This window comes from Poromitra crassiceps, assembly GCF_964638095.1.
Source record: "Poromitra crassiceps genome assembly, chromosome: 10".
NCBI lineage: Eukaryota > Metazoa > Chordata > Actinopteri > Beryciformes > Melamphaidae > Poromitra > Poromitra crassiceps.
In genome coordinates, this window is record NC_139631.1 from 48858090 (window position 1) to 48870780 (window position 12691).

Consider the following 12691-nt stretch of genomic DNA (forward strand, 5'->3'; position numbering starts at 1 on the left):
AAGTTATCAGATATCTGCACTGATTGCAAAGGGTGGACGAGCTTTTTCATGTGGTGACTTTGTGAAACAGTGTCTGAATGTGGCTGCGGATACTGTGTTCACTCCTGAGATTGCATCCCTGCAAATTGTCATGGCAAATTGTTTACAAAAGATGGACAATAAAGCTGATTTTCAAAGTCCCTTGAGGATTTTTCAAGTTGTGAATTAAGTCAAATTTCTCTCTTGATTACAAAGGTGGAAAATACAACTGTTTTTAACTGGGTGTTTACTGCAAATTATTACAATTACCAAACAGATAAAAAGTAGATTATTATATTGAAATGTTATTTTAGATTTAGAATGTACATTTTCTATAAAACACAATACATTTTAATGTAATTCCACAACATTTATTTTTGGCCCTCGGCCCTCCACCCAGATTGAGTTTTGGCCCTTCATGGGAAAGAATTTGGGCATCCCTGCTCTATAGAAATTGAAACTGATGTTACCTTTCTGAAACACGACAGTATTGGGCTGTGTCAAAACAGTGACAGTTAAACCAGACTAGCAACGAAAATACGACGATTTACTTTCAGAATAAAATGACTTTGGACACGGTGGGTTATGGTTATGGCTTGGGTTAGGCTTAAAAGAATGTTACATGACTTTGGACACGGTGGGAGCATAGACTGTATAAAACACCAGGCCCGGTGTGAAATAATGAAAGATGAGTGTTTTCATGAAAAAGACGAGCTTCCACTGCAGAGGCACCTCCGTGCTGCAGAGGCATCTATGTGCGGAGGTCCCGTCTGCACCCAGGTCACTCTCGACAAAAGATGCTTTAGTCTGCAGTCATCTGTGTTGATCTAAATTCTTTACAATCTCTAATGTCCTTTAAAGTAGAGTGTTTAGTGTTGAAGAATGCAAAATGGACAAAACTTGGTATCCCATGATCTGATTGTTTATAAATGACATCTTTGGTTCTTTAATCTGATGTTCATCGAGGCTAAGCACGCCCCCCATATTGACTTTGAAGCATGCAAAATGGCAACAAAAAAAGGCATCCCATTTGTGTGACACCTTACTGTAGTTTCTAATGTCTCTGGTGTCCGTGCTGATCTGCTGCTCAGTAATAATCCTCATCATGAACAGGAGGGAAGCAAAATAGTTCCAGATGGGAGGATGTGACATAATATGACAGCAGAGGATTGTGGGAGATGTAGTAGTTCAGTAGTAGTCCTGGTCAGAATACTCTCTGGGCTCCATCAGCTCCATCATCTCCGACACACTGTCCGCCAGGTAGGACGACATCTCCTCTGACAGGCAGAGAGGCAGGTATGAGAGAGAGAGACAGATAGAGAGACAGACAGACAGACAGAGACAGGCAGAAAAGCAGACAGGGAGAGAGAGAGACAGGAATATAAACAGTGAAATCCGGGTATAACATCCACTTTTTGGAGAATATACCCAGATTTCACCCAACAGTGGGAGTGAACAAACAGCACATCAAACAGGTCTGCAACGACAAGACGAGTGCAAAGAAACAGGTTCTGTTGTCAGTAGCTCTACTTTTAAGGACAGTATTCTGAAAAATGTCTCTCAGATTCAAGTGTTTCTATTCCATTCTATTCTGTTCTATTCTATATTTTGCTTTAGGCCTACTCTAACTTAGTCTCGAAGTAGCCCGCCGTAGATACGATACATCTACGTCTGGAACACAACCATTCACATTACCAAAACTAGAACGACCGCAACGCGGACTTATGCCTCCGCCATTAGTTAATTCTACAGTCCAAATCGCCATTTGAGGCAAATTGGAAGAAATTCCGTCAAGGCGCTCGTGAGATGTTGCGTTACAGAGCTTGAAAATTGGGTGTGTGAGGTCACAGTGACCTTGAACTTTGACCACCAAAATGTCCTTGAGTCCAATGGACGTTTGAGGGAAATTCGAAGAAATTCCATCAAGACATTCCTCAGATATCGCGTTAACAAGCTTGAAAATGGCATTCGAGAGGTCACAGTGACTTTGACCTTTGATAACCAAAATGGAATCAGTTCATCCTTGCGTCCAAGTCGATGTTTGAGCCAAATCAGAAGAAATTATATCAAGCCGTTCTTAAGATATTGCGTTAACGAACTTGGGAATGGCGTTCATGAGGTCATAGTGACCTTGAAATTTGACCACCAAAATGTAATCAGTTCATCCTTGAGTCCAAATCGATGTTTGAGACAAATTTGATGAAATTCCGTCAAGGCATTCCTGAGATATCGCGTTAACAAGCTTGAAAATGGCGTTCGAGAGGTCACAATGACCTTGACCTTTGACCACCAAAATCTAATCAGTTCATCCTTGAGTCCAAGTTGATGTTTGAGGCCAATTTGATGAAATTCCGTCAAGGCATTCCTGAGATATCGCGTTAACAAGCTTGAAAATGGCGTTCGAGAGGTCACAGTGACCTTGACCTTTGACCTTTGACCACCAAAATCAAATCAGATCATCCTTGAGTCTAAGTAGATGTTTATGGCAAATTTGATGAAATTCCGTCAAGGCATTCCTCAGATATCGCGTTAACGAACCTCGTACGGACGGACGGACGGACGGACGGACAACCCGGATCCATAATGCCTCCGGCCTGGCTATCGCCGGCGGAGGCATAAAAAGAGACATGACGGACATATGAATTGACTAACCACGCAATGCCGGACTTCTGTAACAGCCCAGTCGGTCAGATTTCGCATAGACTTACTGTCTGGTGGAACCCGTAAATTTGACTTGTAATTCAGACCCTCTGTCGCTGGAAGCATGCTGACGTAAGATGTTGGGTCTGACCACGTGAGACTAATTCTTAACTCGTCTCTACAGTATAGGAGGTGAACCTGGAGTCTTGCTGCTGACCAGCAGCTAAGTAGGGCTGCACAATATTTAGACTCAGCTCTCAGTCTTAATCCGTTTCACTACTGTAAGACTGAGAATATTACTATTTAAATCTTTTCATAACGTTAGGTGGTGCTGTTGGAAGCCTTGCATCGGAGAGCCAATCATGAGTGTTGTGGGCGGGCCTGCTTTCTGGGAGCAATGACGCTCATGCAGAACCGGTGCTGTCGCGTTTGTGGAGAAACATATTAATCACTTAGAAACAAACATAACCTGTTAATAGGACGTGTTTCATCGGGCCCCGGCGGCTAGAGGTCTTTCCCCCAGCGATAAGCCCGACTCCCGAGGCTAACGTTACAGAGCCTGCTGTTGATGACTTCACAGCGCTTCACAGTAGCAAGCGGACCACTTCCGGGTAGGACAAATTATTGTAAAATAAACAACCACAGGTATAAACTCTCTTTGCAGCACATCAGTGTCTTGCTCTATATTGGAACTATGAAACATTGCATTGCCGCTACCAAATAAAATTCTAATAATAAATGTAGGCGTGTCTGCTGCCGGCCGTTCTCGCCGAGCTCAATGAACCAGATTTGGAACAGTAAATTCCCAGACGTTTGGTGGTTAGGTGGCGCCGCTCACCAGACGTCTGGAAACCGAGACTACACAATATTGAACATTAAGACATTGCAAAAAATAAAATAAATATACCTGTGATATCTTGCGATATGAGGAAATACAGCAATTTATGTCAAATGACTTGAAAAGCTCTATCAAGCCTTGGCCCTTTAAGAAGGTGGCCTTCTGGGTAACCTGCATGGCTGACAGTAATACGAAGTGTTTATAGCCGCATCTGTGTGTGTGAGGGAGTTGCAGGATGCTAAGTGAGTAAAGTTAGCAGTTAGTGGCAAAAGAGCTTAGAACATCACAGAGAGGCTGTGCATCATGTTCACTGCTGTACCAAAATAAAGTGCCAGTTCTCCACTGCAGAATTGGTCCAGGCTCTTAGTAAAAAGCTTGTTAGCAGCTAGGAGCTAAAGCTAAGCTAAAATAGGCTAACACAACACTAGAGGCTTCTCAACTACGGTTCGGAGCCGCAAAACCTGTAAAGTGACATAGAGTACTCTTAACAAAAGCCTTAAATCACAGTAAATGATGTTATATCAGACAGACTTCTCTTGTTCATTAGTCATTGAAAATGAGAACCGTGTGAGTTTTGCTTTTGTATCAAGCAGCGAAAAAGTTGTAGCATGATGCGTTTGAATCACATGTCCTACGCATGTGCACATCGCGATGAAGATGCTGAAACTATATAGCGTGCAGCCCTACAGCTGAGCGGCTAACAATATTTTCCATTGACCACAAAGGTTAATAAGGCTAAATTATACTCAATTTTAAATATGGATATGGACAGAGACTTCTGTCCGTTCTGTGTTCATTCCATGCGTAATTGTGCACGTTTTCTGAAAGCTTACAGATATGGACGAAAGGGCGGCTGTAGCTCAGGAGGTAGAGCGGGTCGTTCACTAATCGCTTTGGATAAAAGAGGTTGGTGGTTCGATTCCTGCCTCCTCCAGTCTGCATGTCGAAGTGTCCTTGGGCAAGATACTGAACCCCAAATTGCTCCTGATGGTGTGCCAGCACCCTGTGTGGTAGCCTGCCGCCATCGGTGTGTGAATGGGTGAATGTACCTACTGATTGTAAAGCACTTTGGATAACAGCGCTATATAAATACAGGCCATTTTACCATTTACAAAGCAGTTCCACATACACACTCGCACATTTGACCTCTTGCCCACTAGTGGATATATTGCTTAACATGACACAGTACCAACGTGAAGGACGCATGGAAGTATTTGGGCAGTGACGGTTACATTCAAGATTCAATATATTTATTCTCACTCCATCCAGTATGCACGTGTGAAATTCTTATGCTGGGGGCTCCATTACAGGACATAATGCAAGTAAAATAACAGTAGGTACATAATCAAGTAAACAGGTAAACAAGTAAATGCGGTGCTTACATCGTTTGAAACGGACATATTTATTTTCTAACGAAAATGGAGCATGAATGAGTATTTGGCTTCTGGAGATAACAATGGATGGAAGTGATTCTGCTCTCGACTTCACACGGATATGAAGGAATATTCATACTGATAGAGGGGGAGGGACACCTCTTCGGCTGCCCACTGAGTTACCTGCTCCCAGGACTCCCAGCACGGCGGAGGCGGAGACTGAGCCCAGGTTGTTACGAGCAATGCAGCGATAGGTTCCTGAGTCCTCCGGCTCTGCCCCCTCAATCTGCAGCCAACTGGAGAGCTCGAACTTCAGAGGACCACCCCTAGACTGAGAGAGAGAGAGCGAGAGAGAGAGAGATTAAACCTGTCCAACCCATTCTCAGTCAGCCCAATAGACTTCTATAGAACTCCCACAATGTGTAGGGTAGTCCAATAGACTTATATAGAACTCCCACAACACGCAGGGTACCTGGGCAGGGGCCCGTACCTGGACGGAGATGTGCGGGTCGTCTCCTGGCAGGATGATGTCCTGGCCTTCCTTCCTCCACTCCACCAGAGCCATGGGGAATGCAAATACCTCACACAGGAGCACCAGACTGCTGCCTGTCCCATTCACCTGACTCTGAGGAGGAACTTTTATTACAGGAACTGAGATAGAGAGAGAGAGAGACAGAGAAAGAGAGGGGCAGAGAGAGAGACAGAGAGGGGGAGAGAGAGACAGAGAGCAACACAGAGAGAGAGACAGAGAGAGGGGGAGAGAGAGAGAGAGCAACACAGAGAGAGAGACAGAGAGCAACACAGAGAGAGAGACAGAGAGAGAGGGAGAGAGAGACAGAGAGCAACAGAGAGAGAGAGACATAGAGCAACACAGAGAGAGGGGGAGAGAGAGAGACAGAGAGAGGGGGAGAGAGAGACAGAGAGAGGGGGAGAGAGAGAGACAGAGAGAGAGAGGGGTGCGTTAGTTTGCCTAAAACCGGACTTTTGAAATGCATGTAAACATATTAGCATGTAAACATGTTAGCATGTAAATGTTAGCTCGACTGAAATCGAAGTTATAAAAGTCCGACTAACACACCAAGATAATGCGATTGGGAGTTAATCTACTCCTGCATGTATGCAGGCCAGTCGGACTAGAAATGGACGAGGCTATCAGCGCATGCGCTGACGTTCTTTGACCCGGAAGTCTAAAGCTAAATGTGAAGTTCGTTGATGTAGAGCTAAATCTGTGTCTAGAAAAAATATTTTTTTAATGGAATATCTTAGTTTAACACGTTCACTGCCGTCGACGAGTTAACTCGTCAAAAAAACAACAACGGTTGACTGCCGTCGACGAGTTAACTCGTCAAATTTTTTTTTTTTTTTTTTGACGGTGGGACGTGGATCAAACCCTTTTACATCTCCTATAAAAATATGGGAGCTATTGAATGTGTATAACCTATTTTACCGACCCACTAAGTGGCGACAGTGCTCTCCAGACTAGAGAAAGCCGAGCAAAAACAGCAGGAAAAAGCGTGAGGAAACCATTCTCATGAAAATGGTTTGGCGAAAACGCTTTCGCGCTGGGAGCTGGCGCACAACGGTGGGGGATTCCAAAAATAGACTCTGGGTGCAACACACTTTGAAACAGCAGCAGAAAGCCCAGAATCGCACGCAGCTTCATCCCAGCCCATAACCTAAACCCCAGAAACGAACGAGCCCGATCCAGACTAGACCGACGAGCGGCCGCCAGGCAGCACAGACAGGCAGCAGAGACTCGCCTGTGACACACGCTGCAGAGCCACCAGAGACACACCCACGGAGGGAGGAGTTTGAAGCAGAGGGGGGTGGGGGTGCTGTTATTGGAGGAAATTACTGTTCAGAACTATTGTTTAGATGTCTGATGTCTCACTGATGCCAAAAATAAATGGTTAAAGTGACTGTTCTGCCTGTTCTATCGAATTTCACAAAAATGCATTTTTCTCAGCTTTCCTTCTCAGACGCTGAAACCATGCTGTATTCAACTGCTAATGCCTACATAACAGAACATGATAAAAACTAACTCTTTTAGCTGTCAGGAGTATGGACATGTGGCATCAGTGTGTACTAGGGAGAGAATATGTAGGAGATGTGGGAAGGAGGATTGTGGAGTAGTACTTAATGGAAGTGATATTGAAAGTTGCAGTGTGGGGAAGGAACAGCTCAGGTGTTTGCATTGTGAGGGGAATCATGATGCAGGTTCTGTGGATTGTCCACGAAGAAAGAAGGAAAGGGAGGTAAATAAAATCAGAGAAGAACGGGGGACGTCATATGCTGAGGCTGTTAAAAGGTGGAAAGGGGAAAGAAACGAGGGCAGGGTGATTGTACAAAGGGAGCCGGAAAAGGAAAGAGCAAGTCACAGTAATATCTGTATGGACAAGAAGCGATTCCTGGCATTCATCGCCATGGTGATAAACTGTGCTGCTAGTATGACTGGGAAGACAGAGAGGACTGAAATGGTGGTTGAAGCTGCAAAGAGATTTCTGGATGTGGTTGATGTATCTGGAGCAGAGATAGATAAAATACTGAGAGATGCATTTGTGCAAACTCAGGCGTCTGCATCTGGAAAGTAATTATGAATCTGAGTACTTTGGGTGGATATGGATATGGGGTTATTTTGTTTATTTTAGTTCAATTAAGATCAGTTTAGGTTTAGTTCAGTAGATGGCGGTAATGCAACATTTTGGATGCCAACCGCCGTAAAACCAAACAGAAGAAGAAGAAGAAGAACTAACTCTTTTAGACAGAGAAAGCACACATTCTATTAGTTCTTTTGAGATATTTTGTGTTCACAAAGTCCTAGCAGAAAATAATCCTCGGCTCTTGAAAGATGAGCCAGAATCCTCAAAAAAACCCTTGGCAGAAGCTACCTACTGTATTGGAAAAACTGTTGGCAGTGAATGTGTTAAACTGTATTGAGCTAACAAGGGGCAGCTTTGTGTTACGTGACCATCCCTGCGTTTGAACGGTTTATCGGCGCTCTCTCTCTTTCCACATAAACACAACCTCGCTCGACCACATAAACACAGAACACAGCAAAACAATGTCCTATCACTAAAATACACACAGGGCGCAGCGTCTCTCAACATAAACACACTGCCACACTTTATGGGCCAGAAGTGAACGTTTTGAGGGGAAACGTTTGTATAATTATATCATATTTTTTAATGAAATAGCTGCATTATTAAGAGACTTACTGCTACCAGCTGTCAGAATTGGCGGAGCCTGTTGGGAAAGAGTGCATATTGCCACCTATCGTAGCGGACACAACATGATTCCATCAAAAAATCGATTTCCCACCTGTGTTTGTATACTGGGACAATACAGTAGTCCGAGTAAATAGCCTAATCAAGCTATAACGATAGCTCGACTTAACTCTGCATGTAAATGTACTGACTGTAGCACTGTCTTGGTTAATAAAGGGTTAATAAAGTGTACGGGAGCGATCACACGAGAAGCGTAGCTAGAAACTCATGGCCGCAAAAAACATTGTTTCCCTATGCTGTGTGCTCCTCTCAGGTGCCACGCATTGCCGTTTTTAGGTGCGCATCTACAAAGTGAAACTGTTCCCAACTCTTCAGTACAAGAGGCGGAGTCACACCACTCATAAATGTCCATTGGGTCATGCAGCCAATCAAACGAAGCAGAAAGCGAGCTTTCTGTCCTGGTTTGATGGTGTTTGATGTGGTGGGAACAGTGGGGCAGAGGAAAACACAATAGCTTTTCATCACAGCCACATGTTTGATGAGAGTCCCGGCCTGAAGAAATAGACATGCCAATATTCAGTTATAGTCAGAGCGCCACCTACTGGCAACAGGGAATAACATGTTTCATCCTTTGATGTACTCCTAATGAGTTGACCAGAGATTTTCATGGTGTGGTCTTGATATACTGGAAGGCTGTGCTTTTCTGGCCTCAGCTCTAAGCTCCAACCCCTCCCATCTGAGAGAGCTGGACCTGAGCTACAATCATCGAGGAGCGATGGAGTGAAGCTGATCTCTGGACTGGAGGATCCACACTGGTGACTGGACTCTCTCAGGTATGGAGAGGCACCATCCTTCGCATATCTTGAGAACGTTCGTCCAATCTACTTCACACTTGGACCCAAGGATGTGCAGTGTCGAATTTGGTGCAATTTGGGCACACACGCTCAATACTGAATAAACAAAAGAACAGTGCTACTTACGGAAACAAAGAAAAGGGAGTTGGAAACCTAGACAGGGAGAGAGAGACTATACTGTATATATATATATATAGTGTGTATATATATATATATATATATATATATAGAGAGAGAGAGAGAGAGAGAGAGAGAGAGACACACACACACTGCTATTAAACAGAGAGACAGACTGCAGTGTGAAACAGACAGCAGCTACTTTGAGGGAAATTACAGTGTGCATGCGCATGTGTATGTGTGTGTGTGTGTGTGTGTGTGTGTGTGTGTGTGTGTGTGTAGTCACACAGAGAGCCATTATCTGCATGTTATGGGAGTGTCTGAGCTGCAGACTGGAACCACTGTGGTTTACTAGAATTTCCTGCAGCAACACCCTGCACATGCACGCACGCACACACACGCACACGCGCACGCGCACACGCACACGCACGCACGCACGCACGCACGCACACACACACACACACACACACACACACACACACACACACACACACACACACACACACACACACACACACACACACACACACACACTCTACAACTATATACCAGAGAAAAAAAGAGAGGGGGAGACTATAAATAGATACCTGGGCCCGGATTCACCTAAGTCTTCTTAAGAAATGACATAAGAGGACATTTTAGGAAGTTCTTAAGAAGGCTCTTAAGTGCAATTCATCAATAATTTCTTAGTAACCGTCTCATTTCATTTTCCTTTTTAAGAACTTCTCCGAATCGGATCTGAATGAATTCTGGTTAATAAACTTTAGGCTGACTGCCACTGAGGCTAGGAGACGAGGCTAGGAGCCAACCCAAAGTCCTTCCATCTACAAAACAAGTGGGGGAAAACCTGTTTAGGACAACGAGAGCACAGACAGACAGACAGACAGACAGACAGACGGAGAGACGGATAGACTAGGTGGTTTTCCATTCAAATGTACACATTTTAACAGCATTTTCAGAAATTCGGCAAAAGAAAATGCTAAATTATGCACGTGTCCATTCACTGCTGTGCTGTAAATATTAGGAGTTGATATGTGCTGTTCCCCTCCAGGCAGCAACCGAGCTCTATGAAAAACATCTATCCTATTATAAAATTGCCTAGGTCGGGGGTTTTCAAAGTCTAACACTACGGGCCTGGAACCCCCAACGGTATACTTGCTTAGTTTCACTCAATTCCTAGATGCCTATGGCACCGCCATTATGTTATTTGATCCTATAGACACTCAATAATTGAGCCAACTTAGCCTGATATTGCTGTTTGACTCCAGACTACACCGAATACATAAAAAGGTCCAGCAGGTGTTAAACTCAAACTTGTAACATTACTCACACTGTCTTGGAATTAGGAAAGAATGTGCACGTTAGTTTTATTTTTTTCATCATGTTTACAACACGAGCGAGTTTCAGGTCCGCGTAGCTCTGTCTGTAGCTGGCTGGGTGCGTTTGTTTGTGTGCACGGCGCGTGCCGGTGTGAGTTCCCCGTGTAGAAACAAAATGCTTCCTAGCGTTAGCTCCAGCATATCATGTCTGTAATAGTAGTTGGGCGAGACAGTAAATGAGCTCTGTAACTCACCCTGACATTCTGTCTCTCGAGAGAGAGACCCGCTGTGTGTCAACACGTGTGCCGTCACAAACGTAGCTGAAAGTAAGCAAAAGAAAGAAAGAAAAAAAAAGCTGTCTGTCAGTGTTGCCAGATAAACTTTAGCCCAGCAGATAAACTGCCGGCCAATGAACTGCCGCCCAAGCCCAATTTGTACAGGCCATCTAGGGCGGCAAACCGGCCAATCTGGCAACACAGCCATATTGAAGCAAGCGAGGAGAAAAGGAACACACACCCGAGCGATAACATGATCTCCTCCGGCGAATGCATTCACCTGGCCTTTGTCATGTTTTAGCGGCAGGGTGTTAACTTTTGGCAGTAAGCAAGGCAACATGAATGGAGTTTGGTTAAACAAGACGTTAACCAAGAGACAAGAGAAGATTTGCTGAATCAGTTTCCACTGCACTAAGTCGCATTTACCTTTTATCGATACAACTTTCCACCTCTCCCAAGCGTAAAAACCGTTTTGCGATATTTCAAGGTTTTTTCAAATTTTCTGGCCTTTCCACTCAGGTTTTTTATGCGCAAATTAAAAATGTGTGTAAAGACAGGTGGATGGTAGTCTCGCTTGCCAGACTCTCCCAGCAAAGGGGCAGGGAGAGTCTGGCTGGGGACGCTTTCTATTGTGGACTAGAGGGGAAAAAGGCTGTTTACAGCCATCCACCAAACATAGCGGCTGCTTCATTGCATAATCCACATCAATCATTTTCAGCGTGTAGCAACAAGCTAGCGGATAGCGCTGCTGTTGTTATTGTTTCAAAGGCAGCGGCGCAGGCATTTGAGCTCGGCAGATTCAACACGTACAGCAGCAGAGACATACAGATTCAACATGGGGGGTGTGGAAAGGAAATCCAAATTATGGTCGCAGCCGCAGTCAGGGCGGGTCGGAGCCAATGCAGAGCTTGCAGGGAGCGGAATGGGATTTCCATCCGGCACCGACTGAAATGGTCGGCACCAATGGGAGAGCTAAGTCCAACATGCTGCTTCCACCCGGTCAGACTAGGTGGATGGAAACCCGCCTACAGAGCAGTACTGTACCTGTCTACCTACCGGCCTTGCAGGGTAACTTCCCTCTGGTCTTGAGCGTTGGATTGGAGGCGGCGGCCTCTCTGAGCTGACACGGGGTCAGGTATGTTCTGCCATCTGAGCCGCACACGGCGTGCTGCTGCTCACATACACACGCGTTCTCCTCTTCGCCGTCCAGCCGCGCATCTGCCTGGCACCGCAGCCCCGCCCCGCACAGGCCGTGCATGCCCCCCGGGGGCCCCGGGGGGTCGCAGGCCTGGCCCTCCAGCCCCCCACACTCCTGGCAGCAGCCACATGAGTCCATCACCAGGCCGGCCCGGCAACCCCGAGCCACGGGGCACATCTCCACCTCGCACCGCCCGCAGTGGGTCCCGTTCCCCTGCCCCGCCCACTCTGAGTCCACCTGCCCCGCCCACTCTGGGTCCAGCACCGGGTCGCTGAGCAGCTGCGGGTGGCTGGGCCGGTCCATGCTGGTGTGTTTGGGCCGGGCCGCAGGGAGTCCCGGGCATGGGCGGAGCTTCACACAGATGAGCAGCAGAACCGAAGCCAGCTGCATGGCTCGCTTCATCTTTACCTCTAAACCCTCCAACCTCAATCCAGTCACTGCTGCACCACACAGACGGTGCTCCCTCAGGTCCTCAATCCAGTCACTGCTCTGTGTCACTGCTGCACCACAGACGGTGCTCCCTCAGGTCCTCATACGCTCACCGGGACCAGACCGGACTGGACAGGCAGCACCGGGCTGGGTCGGCTGTCTGTCTGTCTTTCAGCTTCACATTCCTCTCTGCCTAACAGCCACGCGTTCTGTTTCTCACACTAAACACCACAGGTCACAGAGAAAAGAAAATGTTCAAAGTTTTCGGTTTTGATGAAAAAGTTGATCCGTTTGGTTCTGTTCACAGACTGACTGTCTCCCTGTCTGTCTGTCTGACTGTCTCCCTGTCTGTCTGGCTGTCTGACTGTCTGACTGTCTGTCTGTAACAGTCAAGTCAGATGGCTGA

The 12691-nt window shown here is 46.0% G+C and overlaps 1 protein-coding gene across 1 annotated transcript; it reads right to left on the reverse strand.

Annotated features, from left to right (window-relative positions):
- Positions 1–1082: 1082 nt before the first annotated feature.
- Positions 1083–12258, reverse strand: LOC310784496 (kazal-type serine protease inhibitor domain-containing protein 1-like; the record flags this gene model as incomplete). The annotated part of the gene is made up of 4 exons (XM_083645482.1): positions 1083–1295; positions 5053–5200; positions 5360–5520; positions 11715–12258. The coding sequence occupies 4 exons, from the start codon at positions 12256–12258 to the stop codon at positions 1207–1209; spliced, it is 942 nt and encodes a 313-aa protein (XP_083501608.1). The 3' UTR covers positions 1083–1206.
- Positions 12259–12691: the final 433 nt, after the last annotated feature.